Raw genomic sequence first — 20,924 nt, 5'->3', positions numbered from 1 at the left:
CCTGGAATTACCAAAAGCACCCTATAGTTTCCGGAATTTGCATTAAAGACTTTGAATTGCCCATCAGCAGAAGAGCTCGATACTGATGACAAGGAAGAAGAAGCTTCTTAGGAAGATATTTCGAGGACTATAATGGTATTCGGGAATAGCTGATATACAAAACCTGGAATTGATTTGCAAGTGATTGTAGAAGAAACGTGAGCCTATGAAATATTTAATGCATTAGAAGACCCAGAACCCAAGTTATGTCTAGTTTACAGTAGATGATTCTGAAAAGTGTTGTGCCATTGTAATTAATATGAATTACAAGAAAGAGATCACCGGTCATCCAGTCCATAAAATTTCCACAAAATCTTAGTGTAATATACTTCATTAATTAATTACAAGAAACAAAGGGATATCTCTAGGGGCACCCAAAATCTAACTATAACTGATCTACCAGTATACTCTCTTCTTCAAAGTCATGTGTGTGAGGAAGAACAAGCTTCAAGCTTTGGGAGAAGGCCACGCCAAGCATTGGCAATCTCATTTGCAAGTTGTGCCTGTCCCTTTGCGAATTCATGAAAAGCGAGGCCTATATCAGATGTTTTCTGTTCTTGGAACCGCACGATCTCTTCGTTCATTAATCTGACTATCGTCTCAAATCTTTTGGTCGCCTCTTCACTATCCGCCTTCAACTGTATCATATCCAAATTCAAGATCACCCAAATACCAAAATTTATGAAATAATCATTTTTTTTAATGGTAAAAAATGAAATATTCAAATTAAGGGATATTAAGCGCATAGAGGACCGAATTAGGCAACTAGATTTAGCAGTCACCTCTTTGTATTCAATTTCTGCTTCTCCTACCCTCTCAGACCGCATTAGCATCAGTTTGTCACTGTAAAACAACCACAATTATGAATTTCGCATACAAAATAAAAACAAAAATTACATAAGCTACTTCTAAATAGATGAATGCCAATGCCAATGACAATCACCCAAGGGAGAAGAACCATCCTTCACCCCCTCAGTTGGTGCAGGAGCTGACCAAGGGGCAGAGGATACTCCTATTCTTGGGGAAGTGATATTAGTATTGCTCCTAAGAAATATCGCATTTTTAGGACCAAAACTCTCAAAACATGGCCGAAGAAATTCCTAGTCGACTCGGCAAGTGGCTGAGCACTCAGTTGGCACGGTCATAATTAGGGAGAGACAAAGGACCTTTTATTGGGGCAAAACTTGGAACGCGGACAAGGTAAAAGGGAGCCGACCTACGCATGGGCGTCCACAAAGACGCAGGAGAGTTTTAAAACTATGTACTATGATAGAGGTTCAGTTCTCTTATTGAATCGATGGAACCACGATAACTTTCTTTCATGAAGTGAAAGCGTTCAGGGAAAGGATTCTGAGAGTGACTTTCAGCTACGGGAAGCAACACAGGCGAACTACTCTCGTGAAGAGAAAGAAAACAGCCAGGATTTCTAGTTCAGGAAGGCGTTCAGAATCAAATGCCTCTTTCAGATAGTGGGACTCAGTTCCAGGCACGGTTGGCAGCACAGCAAGAGCGTCAGTGGTGACTTTAAGAAAATCCCTCTTCCTTTCAGCGGAAAAAAAAATTCCATTGTGTAATCTTTAGAAAATAAATGCAACCTTCCAGATATAACTCCAATAACAAAATAAAAAAAGCGTGGAACTGGAACACAAATATAAAATCATACAGGCTAATCTCCTTGAGCCTTGTTGTTTCTGCCAACTCGCATTGCTGCCTGAAAGCATTGGCCCTATCAACCATGGTGACCTGTTACCCCAAAAAATGGTAACCTGTTTAGAAACACAGATGTGACAAATACTAACTCATAATAATGACTGCAAAAATTGCAAATATGACACATCCACAATTTCTGTATTAAATATCCCATCCGTATTACTGAATAATGTGAACAGATGTCTTAAATGTTGGTTTACTTGATATTAACTATTCGATATATGTAAGGCCCTCATCTAAAGAATCCGGACAAAATGAGATTTTCAGCAAGAAATAACAAAACTCACTTTTATAGATTGCACTGCACGCACATAATCCTTCAAAGGCTCTTCAAAATTCATTAACAGGTTGTGAGCCTGCATCAAAATTAACAGCTGGCTAAGCTTTCACTATATCAGAGACTCTAGCCTAAAAACAGTGTAGAATATGAAGTTGTGAATGTGGAAGGTTGGCTCCAAAGGAGTACCTCCTTTTCCAGCTTAACTGACAACATTTCTGATTTTGTCCCAAGGTCAGAAAATGCCTTTCCAAGGGAATTTCCTTCACAAGCACCCAGAAGCTTGATTGCTTTCCCGAAGTCCGACAGAGACTGTCCCAACTCTGAGCATATGTTTAAATGAAAGTAGCAGATCTTATGTAGTTAGTTCAAATTCAATCTAAAAGATACAAAAAGGGGGCTAAGAATTTTAAAAAGAGAAAGCATAAATAAGAAATTAAGTGAAGAAAATGCATAGCAAATGAAACAATCATCCGGAAAACTCTGTACCTCTGTGACGCTTTACAAGACGAAAAGCCTGCTTTTGTGCCTCAGCTAAGTGGTCTTCAAGCTCAAAGATATAGTGTTTTAGTTTCTCGTATTCTGGATTGGACTCTTCTACAGGTTTTTCCTTTCCAAGAACAACATCGCTTACCTTAGATTGTACATCCTGTAAGACATAATACAATAGCCAAGTCAGTGCTTGCTTTGGACAGCCCCAGAATGGAGTAGGAAATTCTTTGTCACAGAAGTTGGAAGCATGCTATAAACAAACCCAGGAAAAAGAAACCATTGAACAACAACCCATCCTCGGAAAACATAGTAAAAAACCTGACAATTGTTAAAAAGCAGAAAGTGGACATTATAAAGGATGGGCATCAAGCAAGCAAAATTTGGATCATGGCAATGAGATGTGAACCTGTCTCTAATAGTATAATACCAATTTGATGTGAACCTAGCTCTGATACCAAATTTGGTGCAAACCTAGGGTCCGCAGATAACTTTTTGAGAATTTAGGAACATAAAATGAGTTACAATTCAATAAAAATCAGCAATATGCATTCCCAAATCAGCTCAGGTAAGGTTTTCAAAGAATTATAAGGTTTAGAGTTCATTCATTGAAAGAAATTAGCTCAGCCCAAACACTTTCCATACTTTTGAGGAGTAAATGTTTATAGAATGGACTCCAATGTTAAGATGATTGGATCGGTACATGGGAGAGACGTGCAAGGCTTTGTGCCTTGATCGTATGCTGCAGGATGAGTCCGAGAGGAACAAGAGAAAACTAGAGTGAGGGAAAGAAAGGCAGATCTCATCCGAGATTATAAAAAAAATGAAGGAAAGAATACTCATGAATCATGACCAAGAAAAAAGGAAAAACAAGATCAACAAGGAGAAAGACAAGGGAAGGTGGGAACAGATTATAAACCCAAATGGAAAGGATGGGTGAAAAGAGGAGAAAAATAAATATGGGATGCAGGAAGGGAGAAAAAAAGAGTAATAGAGGAGGGGAGGTGAAAGGGAAGACAAATAAGTAGCAAGAAGGGGGCAAATATTTGAAGGCTGATATAATTTCTTTCGTATTGAAGCACAGGTTAAAATATCATCCATCAAAATCTGTGGATGCCCTTACACAATGTTGCATTTCACTGTTTAAATATAAAGCAGAAACTACAGAAACTACCTTGAAAATTTGCATCAAATCAGCAGGCTTCTTCTTGAAAATGCCAATCTCCTGGGATCTTGCTCTCTCCATATTCTGCAAGAAGTCATATTACACCGATATCAAAATTAGCATGTCCATGAGAAGCAAGAGTTTTCCAATTAGTTTAAAACACTAAGAATTAGGGCATTATATAGGAAAATGATTAGCTGTTTCAGACTCACAAACAGATCTCAAATACACAAGAAATAAAAAAAATCACAGAGAAACAGCCCTACGATATATACACAAGAGGGATTTTTTTATAAAATATACACACAGGGAAATTAATCTGTTTACAGTATGAAGACAATGTGACCTTTGCATCCCACAAACTGAACCAAGAAAAAATTGGTCTATAGAGGTTCCCTCAACAAAATGTTTATAAATTTAATGCAGCTAATGCATTAAATTTATGGCTGATGTACAATTCTTAGAGAAAAAAGAAATGATGAAAGCTCTTTAGATAGTAAATAATCCCATCTCAAATGGCATATTAGTAATGTTATGTTGAAAAAGTCACCATTTAAGATCAGCAATCGATCCTAATCCCAATAAAGCCAATAACTAGAAAGATTCATTCTGATAATTTTAAAATTCTTTGGAGATAGTAGATATGAAAATAATTTAACTACACTACCTCTTCATCTTCTTGCAAGAAGGTCCTCAGATCTTCACTTTGCTGAAGTTCAGGATGCGAAGCTATTCGATTTACAAATACGTCCAATGCTTGACGCCTCATCTCAATAAACTCGGCACTGAAACGGAACTTTTCTGGGAAGCAAAGAGATTAAAACGAGTAACCAGAATGAAAAATAGGGTATCACCATATCAGCCACTCCACACCATGCCACTGGAAAATAGTATATCTACATTTCGTATAAGCATTTTGAAAAATAAATCATATTTCACAGGTTGTAGGTCGTGGGTATTGCAATTTGTAAGGACAGTAACTTGCTAATTCAGTTGATGGTATGGTCATTAAGAATTAAGCTACTAAAGGCTTCAGGAATATTTTTCCAGAAAGTAATTTTTTCAAAAATCTGATATAAAGATCCTGAAGGAGCTGCTTTGCACAGTGGCTGCAACTAACACAACCTATGTTGCACGGATACTACTAAACAGGCAAATTAACAATATTCTCAACTCAACTCAACAAAGCCTTTGTCCCAAACTAGTTGGGGTTGGCTAAATGAATCCTTTAGAAAAAATTCATGAAGAAGGTAAAAGGAATCTACCCGGCTCTAATCCTGGTTCGCAAATTAACAATATTCTGTAGTAACATATTTTGATTTCATTTCTTTCTTTTCTAAAGCAAACATATTGTAAATTTACTTTTACCATGGTTATTGAGTGACTTCCACTAAAGCTTTTTATACGAGAAATTCAACCATTATAACCTAATGTTAAATAAAACATATTGCAGTTTTCAAACCACAAAAATCTGATTGTCAGGCTTGGCCGGTTTGACCTGTGTTGGGATTCAACACATGCACCCATGCTAGTGCAACATAGACCTAACAAACTAACATAAAGAATTACATTGAATTTAATTCAAATCAAAGTACAACAGGTTTTTTTTTTTTTTTTTTTTTTGAAAATTGACATTTATATGTATTTTCATACTTATAATTACATAAAAGAGGGACCAGGAGTCCCCTGTGATTACAAGCATGAAGTAACATCGGAACAAGCTCCGATGTGCAGGAAAGGGAACCTTAAACAAAAGAGAAAAATGTTATCTGCCCAACATCCTGGACAATCTTTTACACAGACAGACTATAACACATTAGCAATCTTCAGCAGGAATCTTGAGAACCTCTCCTTCAAAGAACCAACCTAAAACAAAGCATTCTATCCCATGAATCCTAATCTCCATCAACTTCTTCCACAAGAAGACAAACTATACCAAGGGCTCCCTTCAGAAGAAGCAAGGAAATAAGCGGCTCGAAACAGGTAGAGCATCTGCATCATTTCATACACTCCTTTTGCTCTTCAATTACCTCAGAACATAAAAGAAAAAACATCCAAAGCAACGAAGAACAAAGTTCCTCAAGCCCACTCGGATGATCCTTTACTATCTTCCGATTAGAACTGTTGTTCGAGAGAGAGTTGCCAGGACCCTAACCCTAACAAAATCCCGTAATCAAGTAAAAAGAAGCCACCCAATAAACTAAGCCCCACAACCTGAGAATATAATGAACCATCTAAACAACCATTCCTTCAAGATACTAAAGAACCATCTCTAAATTCTAATAACTCCTTCACCTCTTAGAGCCCTAAAGCAAGACCAAACAATCCTAAAAACCATCAAAAGACTTATCAAGACCCCATCGAAGATTCACATCAGAAGGCCAAATAACCATGAAGCAAAAGATGGAAACGGAAAAGACTAAAACCAAAAAGATAACTACAAGAAAAATAGGAGAAGGAGAGGTTCTCTAAGGGTTGGGGTCAGGGGACCCATCCTTTTTCTGGCTCTGACTTTTGACCTCTTCCTTTTCCTTTTCCTTTTCATTTTCCTTAACCAACCGATCATCCTGCGAAGTCCCAAACATGTCCCCTAAAAACAGGAGCTTTGCCGATTCATCACATGAACTGGCCTCCTCTTTAGTTCGACAGATCGACAGATTCGTAGAGGGAACTTCCTCAACCCCCGCTCTCTCCCTTTGCTAGGCTATCCACCGCAATCTCCTTTCCTCTCTTTCTTCTACCAATGCCTCCTTTTGGTAGTTTGTATTTCGGGACACAGGTTCTTTTAATGTTCCTCGAACCAGCTAGGAGAAAAAATTCTTCCATGTTCTTCTTGCATCGGCTTTGAATTTCCTCCAATCCTTCTTAGGATTTCCATTTCCCTTGGAGTTGGTGGCCCTTCGTAAGGTCTTCTCTCTTTGACTTTAGGAGATTTTTTAGGCTCATCTGCAGGCTCGACCCACTCAATCTTCCTCTTTCCTTTTATGTCATCTTCATTGTCTTTCCCTGATGAGCTAGGATTTTCCATGAGAGCAAATAAAGGAAATTTCTTTTTCTTTTTCTTTCCTAATAGGTTTTCCATTTTCAACCTATCCTTTAATTGCAGGAAATGATATTCAACCAAAGCAGATGAATAAAAGCTCTACATTCAAGCAATCAGATATGCAGCTTTGAGCATCCATAGAAATCCAAATAGTTCAAACTCACAACCTAATGCAAACATACATTTCAGGAAAAAAAAATTGAACCGAATGCAAACAGACATTTAAGGAAAAAATTTGAAAGATGCAAGCACGCTCACAAAAATAATAAATAATATAAAAAAGTAAAAAACACGAAACAAAACTACATACATGTATCAAAATAGAGTTGGAAACTTGCTAGATTGACTCGTAAATCAGCCAAATCAACCTGAATATGGAATACATGCCAGGCTAACCAACCAAACCTAAGCTGATTCAATCTACGTGACCAGGACAAACCATGCACGTATTCCCACGGACTCCCCCCCCCTTCCCCCCCTTTTTTTTTATATCAACACTCGCTTCCCTCGACAGGAAGAAGAAGACGGAAGAAGGAAGGCATTTCCTCAGTGAAAATAAACAACATTTATTTAGATTCTTATCTTCGTAATGATTCTTTGGCGTCAAAATTCCCCTCCCTCCCTCCCTCTCTCTCTCCCTCCCTCTCTCTCTCTCTCTCTCTCTCTCTCTCTCTCTCTCTCTCTCTCTCTCTCTCTCTCTCTCTCTCTCTCTCTCTCTCTCTCAGAGCACATCATTGTACACGCACATGAAGATGGTGCAATAGCGTTGAGGTTACTGTATACGGTGAAAGGAAACCAATGTCTAGAGAGATTTCCTTTCTTAGAGCATGAACAGCCCTTTGAATGGGTGATCCACACTCTTTACAGAGTTGCTACCTAGAAATTGAGGGGTTCTAGGGCCTCGGATTGAATATGATCAATAGATGAACTGCTGAATTCAGACATGGATTCACAGCTAATTACGAGATCAGAAGGGTTATGCATCCAATCTTGCCCAATCGGAAGATCGATCTCTACTAGATGATTTTCATCTTATAAAAAGGGGGCTTTACAATACCTTCAATTTCTCCGAGTTTAAACTTACTAAATGCTAAAAATGGGAACGTAATAGCATGGATTTTCCAGAACACATGAAGGATCCAGATCTGCCCCTATTGCAAGGTCATATTAGTGATTCTGTCTAATCAAACCGGGCTCTGGGGATTCATCAGGTGTCCGTTTGGCCAATATGACAGAGGCTGTTCGGACATCCCAAAAAGAATTCGGACAAATAGATACTATTTGAACAGTCTACGCCTTGTCCGGCAGGATCTGGCAAGATCACCAAAAGTCCGATCAGCTAGAATAGAACACTATGTCCGGACATCTGAGTAATTCCAGATCTGAAAATATGTTTCCGAGCAGTTTGAATTCCTTCTTCAATTTGGCCATTTCACCAGGGAAAGAGGGGGTTTCCTCCCTCTAGATCTGGGCAAAATGTTCAAATCTGAGGCAGCATGCATCAAATTGCAATAAATAATAAATAGCTCTTTGATTTCTACTGGGTCTACATCATTTAGATGCTAAACCCACAGAAATAAAAGGAGGGAAGGTGATTAGCTGCAGCTTAGTACTGCTTCAGAGGCGAAGCTCTAGAAGAGTACAGATCAAATTACAACTGAATTCCTTCCCCTTTTGGTTTTATCTAAAGAAAATTACAGATCAGATTAGATTTCTGGATTGATCAGCTTAAGATCTTCCAGAACTTCAGATCCCCTGCAGAATGAGAGGGACGCCAATTGCAAGAAGGCATGTTCTACGGAACATCTGCATTGTCCAAAGTGCTGGAGAATGCAGTCGTTCTGGGAACTAACAAAGAAAAATAACAGACTAAAGAAATGGAGCCTAATACTGTATTGCAATGAAAAGAAAGTTAGGGATTAAACATTCTTTGATGTTATGAAGCTTGTATGGGGCAACAAATCAAATTTGCTAATCGGTGGTCACGGGAGTATATTTAGAGAACTCTGAGGTCACAAAGTTTAGAGACGTTGGGATCAAGGACTGTGACAATTCCTAAGTTAGTCTTATCTGGTGATGCATGATGAAAAGTGAAGACATTAGGTATTGTAGCCCTGATACCAATTGATGTAGGACTGATAAGAGGGGACTTAGGTAGGTTAACCTTTATTACAGCTAAAGAAATGGAGAGGTATTTGCAACTGTTAGGTAAATTGTAAGCCCAATGGTTCCCACCTTGGCAATCTTCTATGTTTTGATGATTCCAAACACAAGTTGATTCATGTTGTTATTCTAATGTGTTTGATGTTTTTAAGTGTATTGGAGATTCATTCTATCAAACATCAAAGTCAAGGAAAATGGCATGGATCGAGGCTTGAATCAAATGGAGGAAATCATTTGAAGCCAAAGGAAAAAGAAGGCTTGAACTAATCAAGGAGATCTTGAGAAGCCAAAGAAAGCAAAGTGGTCCATAAAGGAACACCAAGACTTGGAGAGCTTCAAAGTTGAAGAGAAGTGTCAAAGTCTTGTCTTTAGAATGTATTGTTTAATCCCATTTGGTATCCGACTTACAGGCACTAAAACATGGTAGTTGCGGTCCCAAAACATGATAAACAACATGGGACAAGACCTAGCAAACACACCCAAGTGATTGGAATACTTTTAGCCTTAAAAGTGCAAAAACTAGCAGGGCCAGTCAACTGCCCTACCCCAATCGACTGGACATAAGCTGCTGTTTCAAAAACAGTGGTCCAGCAACACTGGACTAGTCGACTGGTCCAATCGACTTGACTGGGTTGAAAATCTAACCGTTAGGCTACAACGGCTAGTTTTTGGGGACTTCACAGAATTTACCAAAATGCTATATATATATATATATATATGTGTGTGTGTGTGTGTGTGTGTGTGTGTGTGTGTGTGTGATCCCTAACCTTTCTAACTCAACTCTCTCATTCCTAAACATGATCTAAAGTCTTAACACATTAGAGCACCCTTATGCCTCTAATTGGATATATCTAAAGGGATTAGATCTAGGCTTATCTTGTACATCTTTCTTGTGAGATTTGTTTGAGAGCTTGAGTGTTTGATTTGTCTTGGTTGAGGCTTTTGCATTTTCATTTTCTCTGAGACAACGCTTTGTAATCGGTGAATGGGTGGTGTCACGGAGCCATCTCCACAAGGCGGGTGTTGGAAGAGACGCAGAGCCATCTCTCCAAGGCGAGTGTGGTGGCGTCGCAGAGCCATCTCCACAGGGCGACTGTAGAAGACGCAGAGCCTTCTCCAGAGCGAGTGTTGGGGACACGGAGCTTTCCTTCATTGTAATTTTTTTGGTCCTCGCCGTAAGGGGATCTGGTTTAGGGAAGTCACCAAAGCTATTGGTGGAGTGGAGTAGGCCTTGGTGTGGATCCTTGGACCGAACCAGTATAAATCTCGGGTGCCCATCTCTTAACTCTTTCTATCTTTGTGTGGTTGTGCATGTTTGATTTATCTTTGCTTGTGCTTTCAAAGTTTATTTTGCCAATTTGTTTAATTCCACACTTTAATTTGGCAAAAGTTTAAAAACCCAATTCATCACCCCCCCTCTTGGGTTGCCATCATCCTCTTCTTAGTATTGGGCACCTATTCTACACATAAATAATAGGTAAGGGAATGTCACATGTTTGCATAGTTGTAACAGTTCTGGACAGATTTGAAGGTAGGTTAGAAATCTGAGGTTCTACAACAGATCTAAAGGTGTATGATCAAGGATCTTAGGTGTCGACAAGGGCTGAAGTAGTAGATTTCAGTAATGAAGTTTCAGGTTTAAGGACTGATGGTAGTATTCACTAGGAACACGTCGTAGGAGTGGACTGGTGCAGGCCGGAAAGGGTGCAGTTACAACTTACAACTAATAGGCTCCTACGACAGTCAATATAGGTTAATATGTGGATTGTTTAAGGTGGTGTGCAGGGGTACGGTTTAGGCGACAATGGACTGGACTTAACAGTCTTCTAGAGGTCTGCAACAGTCCTAAAGAATGAACTGTTTAACACAGGTAGAGATTACAGATAGTGCAGGGCTGCCGTAGGGTAATCCGGTATGAAATTTTTTAACAGGTTCTTGAATCTGTACTTAGGCCAAGAAGTTAAAGGAAAGGGTAGGATGTGAATGAATTGCCCTTGCAACTTAGATTTTTCGTAATAAAGATGTGGAGCTATTTAGAACACTAAAAAAATATGAAACCTAAATTGTTTAGGTGGCAAAATGCTCATTACACTAGGGATGGCCCCCATCATTCTCCCCTGCTTGAAAGAACAAGACCCCGTCGAGCATAGTAATTAGTACTTCTGGGAACTCATCTATAGTGATCCAAGCGAGTAAAGAAAGGATGGTCTTTCAACTGAACAAGATACTTTTGACAACCGATTCTTCTGGTAAATATGATCATGTCATTAAATGCGGCTTCAACGTATTCTTTTATGTAATTGAAGCACTACTATTCAAATTATAACAACTTTTAGAATAAATTAAAACATCAGCACAAAAGGGTTGCTATCCTGGGTTCCCACCATAGTCATCAGAAACCTCTAACTACACTACATCCAAGTCTAATCATCTAAAACTACACAAGACCATGTCCAGGTTCGGTATGGAAGAAAACCCAATTATCCGCGAAAATGAGCAGTCACCAACAAAATCAGAAGAAGATTAGCTAGAATGAGAGGAAGTATTGAAGATTTTTTATTTTTATTTTTTAGTGGTAAAGATTTCATTAAAAAGACCGAGATGGTCAAAACATAAGGAATTCAAACTGGGAAGAAGTGATACGAGAGGGCAACAATCTTACAGAAAGCAGTTTCAAGAGCCAACCATCATAACGACCATGTAAACCAAACATTAAAAACATTCATCAATCAACACATAATTTTCTACCTGGTGGCAAGAACCATAAATATGCCTTATAAGAGTATCATCTTAGCAATTCCTTAATTGATCTGTGAGATGGCACTAGACATGGTATCACACAAAATGTTTTTGAACTCTTACCTACAGCACTCTTCTCAGGAAGAGGAGGAATAAAGATCCCCTTGTACTTCTCAGAAAGTCGATCACGCAACCACACGAAATCACTGTAACGGCGAATGACAATCTTCTCTTGCCCTTGATATTCAGGTAAATTGGTCTGCATAAAAGTAAAGTTCCAAAGTATTAGAAAGGTAAACAAGAGTAAATAACCTGATGGAATCCTCACCGTACGTCCAAACAAGGAGGTCATGCCCAAGATTATAAACTGGGAAAAATATGTAAGAGTGGCCGAAATTGCATCCTCAAAAGCATTGAAGATTTCAATATATGGAAGTAAATATTTATTGAAATTCCATGTTCCAGAAACACAATGTCGCCAAGTATGATAAATAGCAAAGCAAACATGTTTAGATATGAACTTGGATGAAATGAGCCTGTGACCTGTATTTTACCTCTACAAGGATGTTTTAGTCATACGTTGAGGTTTCGAGGATTGGTGCAACCAAACCCAAAGAAAAGGATGTTTTAGTCATAGTACATTGGTTAGTTTTAGACACCATGATTTGATATATGCCTGGTCAATCACTGTCTAATGAGACAAGACCCGGTTTTGGCCCTACCATTCCAATATCAGACTTGAAAAAATCACCCTAGTTAATGATAAACCCATTCACCCAGTTCTATAATTGGTCCCTTGTGAAAAAAAAAACACGTTCACCAAGACCACTTAGAGTGTCCTGTCTAAGACTATAAACATTGGAGTAAGTGTACTTATGTCAAATTAAGTTATGAAAAGTGAGTTCACTGTGACCCAAAAAACACATTCACCAAGACCACTTAGCAAGTCCATGTCTGAGAGTAAGTGTACTTGTGTTAAATTATGTTATGAGAAGCGAGTTCACACAGTCTTGAAGACAATCATGGGGCTCTTGAACTGGCCCTTCCTACAATGAAATAATAGTTCATGGGCTTTTGATACTCAAGTCAATCTAATGAGATCAGCTCTGCATGTCTTTCCAAAAAAAATTTATCTCTCTTCATTGCTTTTCCATTCTTAAACCCTACCGCTTATACTTTAATCCTATAGCCTAGATCTTGAACCTATAGCTAGGAAAAAAAGAAAAAGAAAAAAAGTCATATCATAACCTTCAAGTTAGAAAGGCAGAGTACGGAATTCTATTTCCACACTCCCACATAGGGGCTCTTTGCCCAGATACTTAACAAAAGTAAACACCCGATTGACCTCTACAGATAAATCTTATATTGACCTCTACAAATAAATCACATCAGATTGTTTATAAAGAAATTTTCAACATAGAAACTTCTACAAAATAAGGACCTTTTGAGAAAAGAAACTCATCGGAAAAAGAAAATATTCCTTTTCCACTATTTTCAGCTTATATGATACATTCTTCAAAGTTTTATGCCATACTTTTATATTTATTTCTTCTTTCATTCATCCTTTCCATTGATAAATGCTACAGAATGATGGAAAGTGGAACCTCTGGAGGCCTGGAATAAGAAACGAGATGTTTCCACCAACTAGTTTTTCAAGGATCACTGTTGACCTAAATGGAAATCGACATATCCTCAGTCAGGTTAGAACAACTAGCAACAATCCAAGCACTTATGTTGTTCAATTGTTATTCATCAACTCTTTCAAACTCAACCAATTTCCACATGACATAGTTGAATTAATGCCCCCAGGCCATAAAGTGATTTCTAAGTGGTTGATGGTAAGTTGTGAACATTATTTCTGACAATAACATCATAACACTCCAGTGTTTCAACTATGATAGTATGACCACTGTAAAGGCTGTAATGATAACCAAGAACCCAACCTTAAATTGTCATCATCGAGAGCAAAGCTCAGGCCGAAAGGAAATTATTTCAAGTCTTCAACAGTTACAATGAGTGGAATATATCAAGACATCAAATGAAGTTTTTATATTTAAGCCATCAACCATTAAATATAGTTTGTGAAAATATAATAAAAATAGCAAACATAAAGATGAGAAGACTTCAAGCTGATCGAGAGCCACTTATTCAAATAAGTTCCATCGCAACACAACCAATCAATTTCGTTGGTTTCTTTGTTTTTTTTTTTGTTTTTTTCTTTCTTTTTTTTTGAAAGCTTGAACTTTGTTGTTCACAAACTAAATTTCGTGACAGGTTGTTGATTACTCCAAGTTAGGCCAATGGTATGCACTTCAATGTGACCCTAAGACTCTTCACTGATTAGTAGATTGTATTCCCTCAACGTGTATGATAAAGGAAATAAAGTCCATTGAAACTTTTCATTTTGAAGTTTAGAATAGTGTGTCAAGGCCAGCCCTACAAAGCAATAGGCCAAAACTTATCTTGTAATCAGGTCGGGTAGGGTTGAACTAGGGCTCATCCTCTTTCATTTTCAACCAAACCTTGCTCAGTCCCTGGTGACATCCCTAGCTCAGAATACAGGTTGTACCCCCTCGAAGAGAGTTCAAGCGACCCATTTTTTTCCTTATAGGTAGCCTCGTCACACATTTCAAGTAGGGCCCATTCCAATCAAAGTAAAAGAGTCGTAAAAACAAAGTGTTATGTCATGCGTGTTCCAAATGTCGTAAAAGATTATTTTACAACCCTTGCCGCTGAATTTGTTTATGAAATGTGCCCGACTTTACGGTTCAGGGCCTTAAAAGTTATTTCCATCACATCAGTAGGAATTTAATTCCAAAACGCTCGTCGCTCTCTCCGTTTCGTTGTCTCTATCTTACCTCTCCCTTCCCACTCACCATCTCCCCTCTTAACATCTCATCTCAAAACCATTTTCCCTCTTTGCAAAACGTGAGGGTCGGTGAAAGTAAAAAGGAAGAGAAAAGGAAAGATCTAGGCTAGAAATTGATAGAGCCCTAAATCAGGAGACCCTTTAAAGCCTAAAAGATTGCCTCAGTTGACTCTACTCGTGTTTTGTTGTTTTTTTTTTTTTTTTTTCATCCTTTTCTTCTTATTTGAGTGGTTAGAAAAAGAACCGCTTTTGCTTGATCTCTTTTGATTTGATGTGAGTTCGGGTTTTTCTTTTCATTGTTCCTCTGTTCGGTTGTTGAAAAAGTTAAAAGATTGAAAAGGAGAGAACACATTTCCTCTCTTCCATGATTATTTCTGTTTCTTCTTCTTTTCATTTTGTTTTCTTTGCGATGCAGAATATTTTTGTTGATTGCTTTGGCTCATTGCCAAGGGAATTGGGTTTAAATTCCATATACATCAAAACATTACCGATCTTTGTATTTTATGTTAAATATTTTCCCTAGAAAGCTCCACATTCGACTGGAAGCTCTGAATATTCACCTTTTCTAACTCTTTCGCTTCTGATTTGCCCAAACAACTAGCTTTTATATCAAACAGATGACTTGTTGGGAGAAGCTCCATAGCCCAAGGTTTTAAATTTCGTTTTTGGTTTCGCTCGTGGTTTCGGTTGAAAATTTCAGAGGAAACCCTGTTAAATCACATAAATGTATGGAAACATATGCAAGTGATAAAATTTTAAGATAAAGCTTTAAGAAATGCAAGAATAAGCACAAAAACACACTTAGAAACCATCACATAATCAAGACAGCCATCATAATGGCCTAACAACATCGAGTACCAAGTGACAAGTTATGTCAAACATGTTTGATAATTCAGTATGTACCACATTTCACATGTAATTCATATAAATATGTATACATAATACATACACCACATTTCACATGGCGGCCCAGTGCATGAGGCTCCCCCCATTGCGGGGTTTGGGGAGGGCTAGATGTACGCAGCCTTACCCATGCTTTGCAGAGAGGCTGTTTCCGCGACTCGAACCCGTGACCACCAGGTCACAATGGAGCAACCACATTTCACACGCAATTCATAAAAATATAATTATGTAACACATGCTGATAAAGACAAATATAATTCATATAAATATGTATACATAATACATACACCACATTTCACATGGTGGCCCAGTGCATGAGGCTCCCACCATTGCGGGGTCTGGGGAGGGCTAGATGTACGCAGCCTTACCCATGCTTTGCAAAGAGGCTGTTTCCGTGACTCGAACCCGTGACCACCATGTCACAATGGAGCAACCACATTTCATTTGCAATTCATAAAAATATAATTATGTAACGCATGCTGATAAAGAATACCATTAATACGCTTAGGGGCCGTTTGGATACGCGGATTTTAGAATCCAGGTTTTAGCTTGAAAACAGTGTAGAAGAGGGTTCATGATCAAGCTGCTGTGTGCTATCCTGACAGCGTTTCTTTGATTTTAAGTAAGAAATCCAGGTTTTAGAAATCTCTCCCGCGTCCTACGATTTCTAAAACTTGGAAAAATGGGATGATCTGTTGCTCTCTAGATGACAGAAAGAAGGGCAAGAAATCAGAAAACGACGGGTGGTCCGCTTCTTCTCTTGTCTCTCATCTACAATTTTGAAGAAATCCTGAATTCTAAAATCCGCGTATCCAAACGGCCCCTTATGGTTTTGATTTCAATATGCATTTCGGTTTTGGTGTGTGTTTCGGTCTGGATGGAAAAGGAAGCATTTCTATCGTTTCGTGCCATTTTTAGTGGAAATTTAAAACCATGAAATCACCTTGTCGGTCCCAATTTTCGGATGTTTAATTTAATATTGCATGCCTTACTAATTTTAGAATCAAGTGTCTTAAGACCAAAATTGTAAGTTGTTGGGGCTCTAAGTTGATCATAGTGGTCCCTAGGGATTGTGGCAGTGCTAAATCAACAATGAGATTGGTTGAGAAGTCGGCCATAGCCATTAAGAAGGGCCCAAGGGATCCATTTCAAATCAGTCCATCCATCAAAGTGTCCTAGTATGTCATACATACATTTTACAAAGTTCAAATTCTTAGACGAAGGCGAGTGCAAATGTGACTTGTAGCTAAGAGAGTGAGTCGCAACGGCGACAACGCAGTGGGCTAGGGACTTAGGGTCAATGGCTAGAGAAGGAAAAGAAGGGGGTGACTTGAGACTTGAAGAGATGAATGCAAAATAACTAAAAATAGGAACCGTTCGAAAAAAAATGCATATGACTTATTTTTACTAAAATACCCTTAAACTAATACTTAAGAGTTATAAAAAATAGATGGTATTTTCATAAATAGTATAATAAAATCAGATTTAGGACTGTCCCGCGGGCTTTTGTTGGTTGTCTGGATCCGATCAGTAATAATTCCAGATCCTATGATAGGGTCCCAAAATGTGTCCATTGATCCTGGTAATGTGTCTAGATCTTGTCCGTTAGTTCAGATTTGAATAGCCCATCAGACCGTCGGAGTCCATTGGCAGCCCTAAACTGACCATTGACTCTTTCTCGTGGCTGATGTCGGTGGTGTATGCTCTTCGTGATGACACAAAGAGAAAGGGGATGTGGGTTGAATTGTCCGATGCTAGGTCCTTTTAAATTGATCATGATGTGTGGTGGCGACTTTAATGCTGTTAGATAGCATGATGAGACATATGGCGCCATGCATCTCCTCTGTTATGTCTAGCTTCTCGGATTTTATTTTGAGTCATGACCTCGTCGATCTTCCTTTGCAAGGTGGCAAGTACACTTGGTCTAGTGGTGAGGTTATTCCCATCTTGCGTAGGCTGATAGGTTGCTCCTATCATCAGACTGGATAGATCATTTCCAAGATCTTTCCAAAGGGTCCTCCCTAAGCTCCCAATTTCATATCATGCCCCCCTTGTCTTTGGTGCGGAGGACGTGCTGAGAGGTCCTGCCCCTTTTCAGTTTGAGCAAATATGGCTTACTCATGATGAGTTCAAACATTTTGTTTCCAACTGGTATAAATACTTCAATATAGAGGGAGCCTTGTGTTTTGATTATTCGTTAACTCAAGACCCTTAAAGATGCCATTCATAATTGGAATAAAATCCATTTCAAAAATTTGGCAGCTCATAAGGCTTTGACTAGAAGGGAGATCAATTCTTAGATAGGAAGAGAAAGATGCCATTCATAATTGGAATAAAATCCATTTCAAAAATTTGGCAGCTCATAAGGCTTTGACTAGAAGGGAGATCAATTCTTAGATAGGAAGAGAAAGCCTCTCTATCGAAGCTTGGCCAAAGAAATAAGACAGCCTTGAAGAATTTGTGGGTCAAGATTAATTACAAAGAAGAAATCTTCTGGAGGCAAAGATATAGATCTCATGTGGTTTTCGGATGGTGATCGTAACTAAGGTTACTTTCATTATACATCCACTTCCAGAGGCAAGAAGAAGCTTTTCCACTGTTTATGAGGAAGAACGTTTTAATTATATCTCAACCAAATTTCAGCCTGAAGCCTCTAGCCCTGAGGTTTTTTCCGTTTGTTTCTTTCAAGAGTTTTGGGAAATCATTGAACATGACCTGATGTAGTTCAAGGAGGAGGTCTACTATTGCCATAATTCCAAAGCTTTTAACGCCTCCTTCATATCGTTGACCCTAAAGTTAGGAGTTGGTGGGCAGTGAGAACTTCTAAGGTTCTATTGATGAGACTTAGGCGTGTTATGCATTCTTAGTGGCTTCTTATCATAATGGTTTCATCTCTGGAAGACAAATTCTAGATGGAATTGTTGTTGCTAATGAAGCTATCGACTCGACTAAAATCTCGAGCACCTAGGTATGTTGTTCGAGCTTCGGCTGGATAATGCTTATGATAGGTTGGAGTAGGTGCTCCTTCTGTGGAGTCTTCAAAAGATGGGCTTCAAACTCAAGTGAAGAAAGTAAATGGGATGGTGTATATCAATTGTCCATTATTCCATTATTATTAAGATTTCTAACCATTCATTTTTTGGGGCCCCATAGTTCATAGGTCGTGGCCCAAAAATTAGGGTCGTTAGAAGCTCCTAACCCCTTCAATTTGAGGATTTTTCATCACAGTGCCTCTAAAATGGGGGACCCAAAATCAAAGGGTTAGGATGGTCCAATCTCCCCCATTTTTTGAGGCACGGGCTGTCAACAATGGGGCCAAAAATGTATGGTTTAGATCATCCATTTAAGTGGGGCCAATTGTCCTTTTTAGGGTGCAGGAGCATGGCATGCGCATTCACCGTATAAAAACTCTATTATTGGGGTCAGTTCGATCATTTTAGCGCCTCCAGGGGTCTTAGTCTCTTAGTCAAGGAGACACTGTCCTTCATTTCAACTTCAGTTGTTGAGAACATTAGATATATCATTGGCAAGGAAGTAGAATCTGGTCAGCTTAGTGGCCTTGCGCCTTGCCGAGAACATTAGATATATCAATCAAGTACCTCGGCCTCCAATTTAAGGATGGAAATCTCTGCCACACGATTGGGACCCGATGATAGAGAGAATTGAATTGCATCTTCAACCATGGAAATGGCATATATTTGTCTATGTCTGGTAGGACTACCCTTCTTAAAGCATCCCTCACTAATATCCCTACCCATTTTCCTCTCCTTGTATAGGATTCCTCTTGTCATTGAGAGAATCAACAAAGTCCTTCAGAATTTTGTTTGGGATTATGACACCTTTAGTAGAGATCACTTGGTTAATTGGGAGCAAGTCTGTCAACCTAATTCATCTTGTGTCTTTGGTATTAAGAACATTAGAATCCAAAAAAGCAGCCCTTTTGGCTAAGTGGTCGTGGATACTTTTCAATGATAATGGAAAGATTCATCTAAAGTATTTTTCAAATTATCAAAGGGATAGTATGAGCCTTTGGCACCTCCCATCTCTCCTTCTACATTGGGAATGGCGCAAACACCTTTTGGTTGGATAAAGGGTGTGGGAATATCCTAGCTTCATTCTTTCCTAAAGCTTTGGTTGCTGACTATATTGATGCATCCCTTCTCACTACTCAACCCCATTCCAAGGGAAGGCCTCCTAAATCTTTTCTATTGATTTTACCTTCAAATATAAATCTTTCACAGTGAACCACCTGCATTATATTGTTAGGAATCTAAATATAAGCTACATTTAGTCTATTAACTCAGCACTCATTTATCAAAAGGAGAGAAATTCTACGGTATAGATATTAAAGGATTGAATAAGGCAATAGTTCTTTTAACACAGCATAATGAGCACTTCAAGTACTTCCTATTTTTCATTTTTCAAAAACCCTATAATTCAATTCAAATTCGATCCAATTCGTGGTAACTTTACTACTTTATACTCCGGATTGGGCTCATCCCAATAGTGATCGGATGAGAACCGGATTGCAATGCACTTAGTTGCAATCAGAAAAGAAAGCCAGCCTTAAACTAAGGCCCTGTTCGTTTGAGATTGTGCCAACCCGATTATATGCTCCAAACCTATTATTGGACTCAAAATTAAACGTAATTTTGAGTCCAATAATAGGTTTGGAGCATATACTCAAAATTAAACGTAATTTTGAGTCCAATAATAGGTTTGGAGCATATAATCGGGTTGTCACAATCTCAAAAGAACAGGGCCTAAAAAACACAATTTCTCAGAAAAAATGAACATTTTTGGAAAAAAAAAGGAAGAAGAAGAAATAATTATAATAATAAGTATAAGAAATCAAAACAAAAAATGTGATTTGCACATGCATTAGTCCTCTAGATACCGAATCATCCTGAAGATTATGAATTATAAGATCCCAACGAACCCTAACCCTAATTTTTAAAAGAGGAAAAGAATAACCCTGAGATAAGCAATTGCAAGTATTCAAGATCTAAAAAGCACGACAAAAGTAAAAACTACAAATTACGGAAAATACCTTTGTAATGACTCGATAGGATATATATGCTTGGACGCCATTTCCCAATTTCACAGGGTCAGTTACGGAAACAGATAGAAAAGGTTGGGTTGAAGGAGATATAGGGCTTTGAGAAGACCCTGAAAGACTCCTCTGCTGCAATGAAAAATTAAAAAGAGGGACAAAGAGAGATTCAAATTCCAGCTCAGTCCTTTGAATTCAAGCATGAGATCGAAATAAAAGAGACGAAAATTGTAGAGAAATTCGTAATTACCGTGGTGATCATGGCCTGATTACTTTTAAGTAAATTGAGGACCGGGAAATTTTCAGAGAAGAGAGAAGAATGGTGAAAATATGGTGCGTGCGAGAGAAACCCTAACGCCCCTGGTTTTCGATTTGTAACAGTTCACTGACGTTTTCTAAATTGCTCACCTAGGCGCAGAACGCGGCACTGTTGCTTGTAAAATGTACAGAAGAGATCTCGCTGCTAGCACCACT

At 38.5% G+C, this 20,924-nt stretch overlaps 1 protein-coding gene across 1 annotated transcript; it reads right to left on the bottom strand.

Annotated features, from left to right (window-relative positions):
- Positions 1–198: 198 nt before the first annotated feature.
- SNX1 (sorting nexin 1) lies at positions 199–20,924 on the bottom strand. The gene is made up of 11 exons (XM_077379591.1): positions 20,701–20,924; positions 20,448–20,582; positions 11,749–11,884; positions 4,348–4,481; positions 3,690–3,764; positions 2,516–2,675; positions 2,216–2,349; positions 2,037–2,105; positions 1,703–1,782; positions 822–882; positions 199–677 (listed from the first exon to the last, which is right to left on the bottom strand). Exons 1-11 carry the CDS (start codon positions 20,710–20,712, stop codon positions 462–464), a joined length of 1,212 nt encoding a protein of 403 aa, XP_077235706.1. The 5' UTR covers positions 20,713–20,924; the 3' UTR covers positions 199–461.

This window comes from Tasmannia lanceolata, unplaced genomic scaffold (genome assembly GCF_043159265.1).
Source record: "Tasmannia lanceolata isolate RefF3 unplaced genomic scaffold, GAP_Taslan_0.1 ptg000005l, whole genome shotgun sequence".
In the NCBI taxonomy this organism is placed as follows: Eukaryota; Viridiplantae; Streptophyta; class Magnoliopsida; order Canellales; family Winteraceae; genus Tasmannia; species Tasmannia lanceolata.
The sequence above is the reverse complement of the archived record's forward strand: the minus strand, read 5'-3'. Positions and strand labels throughout refer to the sequence as shown.

Coding starts and splice junctions, on each gene's coding strand:
- SNX1 (XM_077379591.1), bottom strand. Junction 3,765..4,347: donor TCTTGCAAGAAGATGAAGAG/GTAGTGTAGTTA, acceptor GACTTCTTGCAG/AATATGGAGAGAGCAAGATC. Junction 2,106..2,215: donor CAGTTAAGCTGGAAAAGGAG/GTACTCCTTTGG, acceptor ATTTTGATGCAG/GCTCACAACCTGTTAATGAA.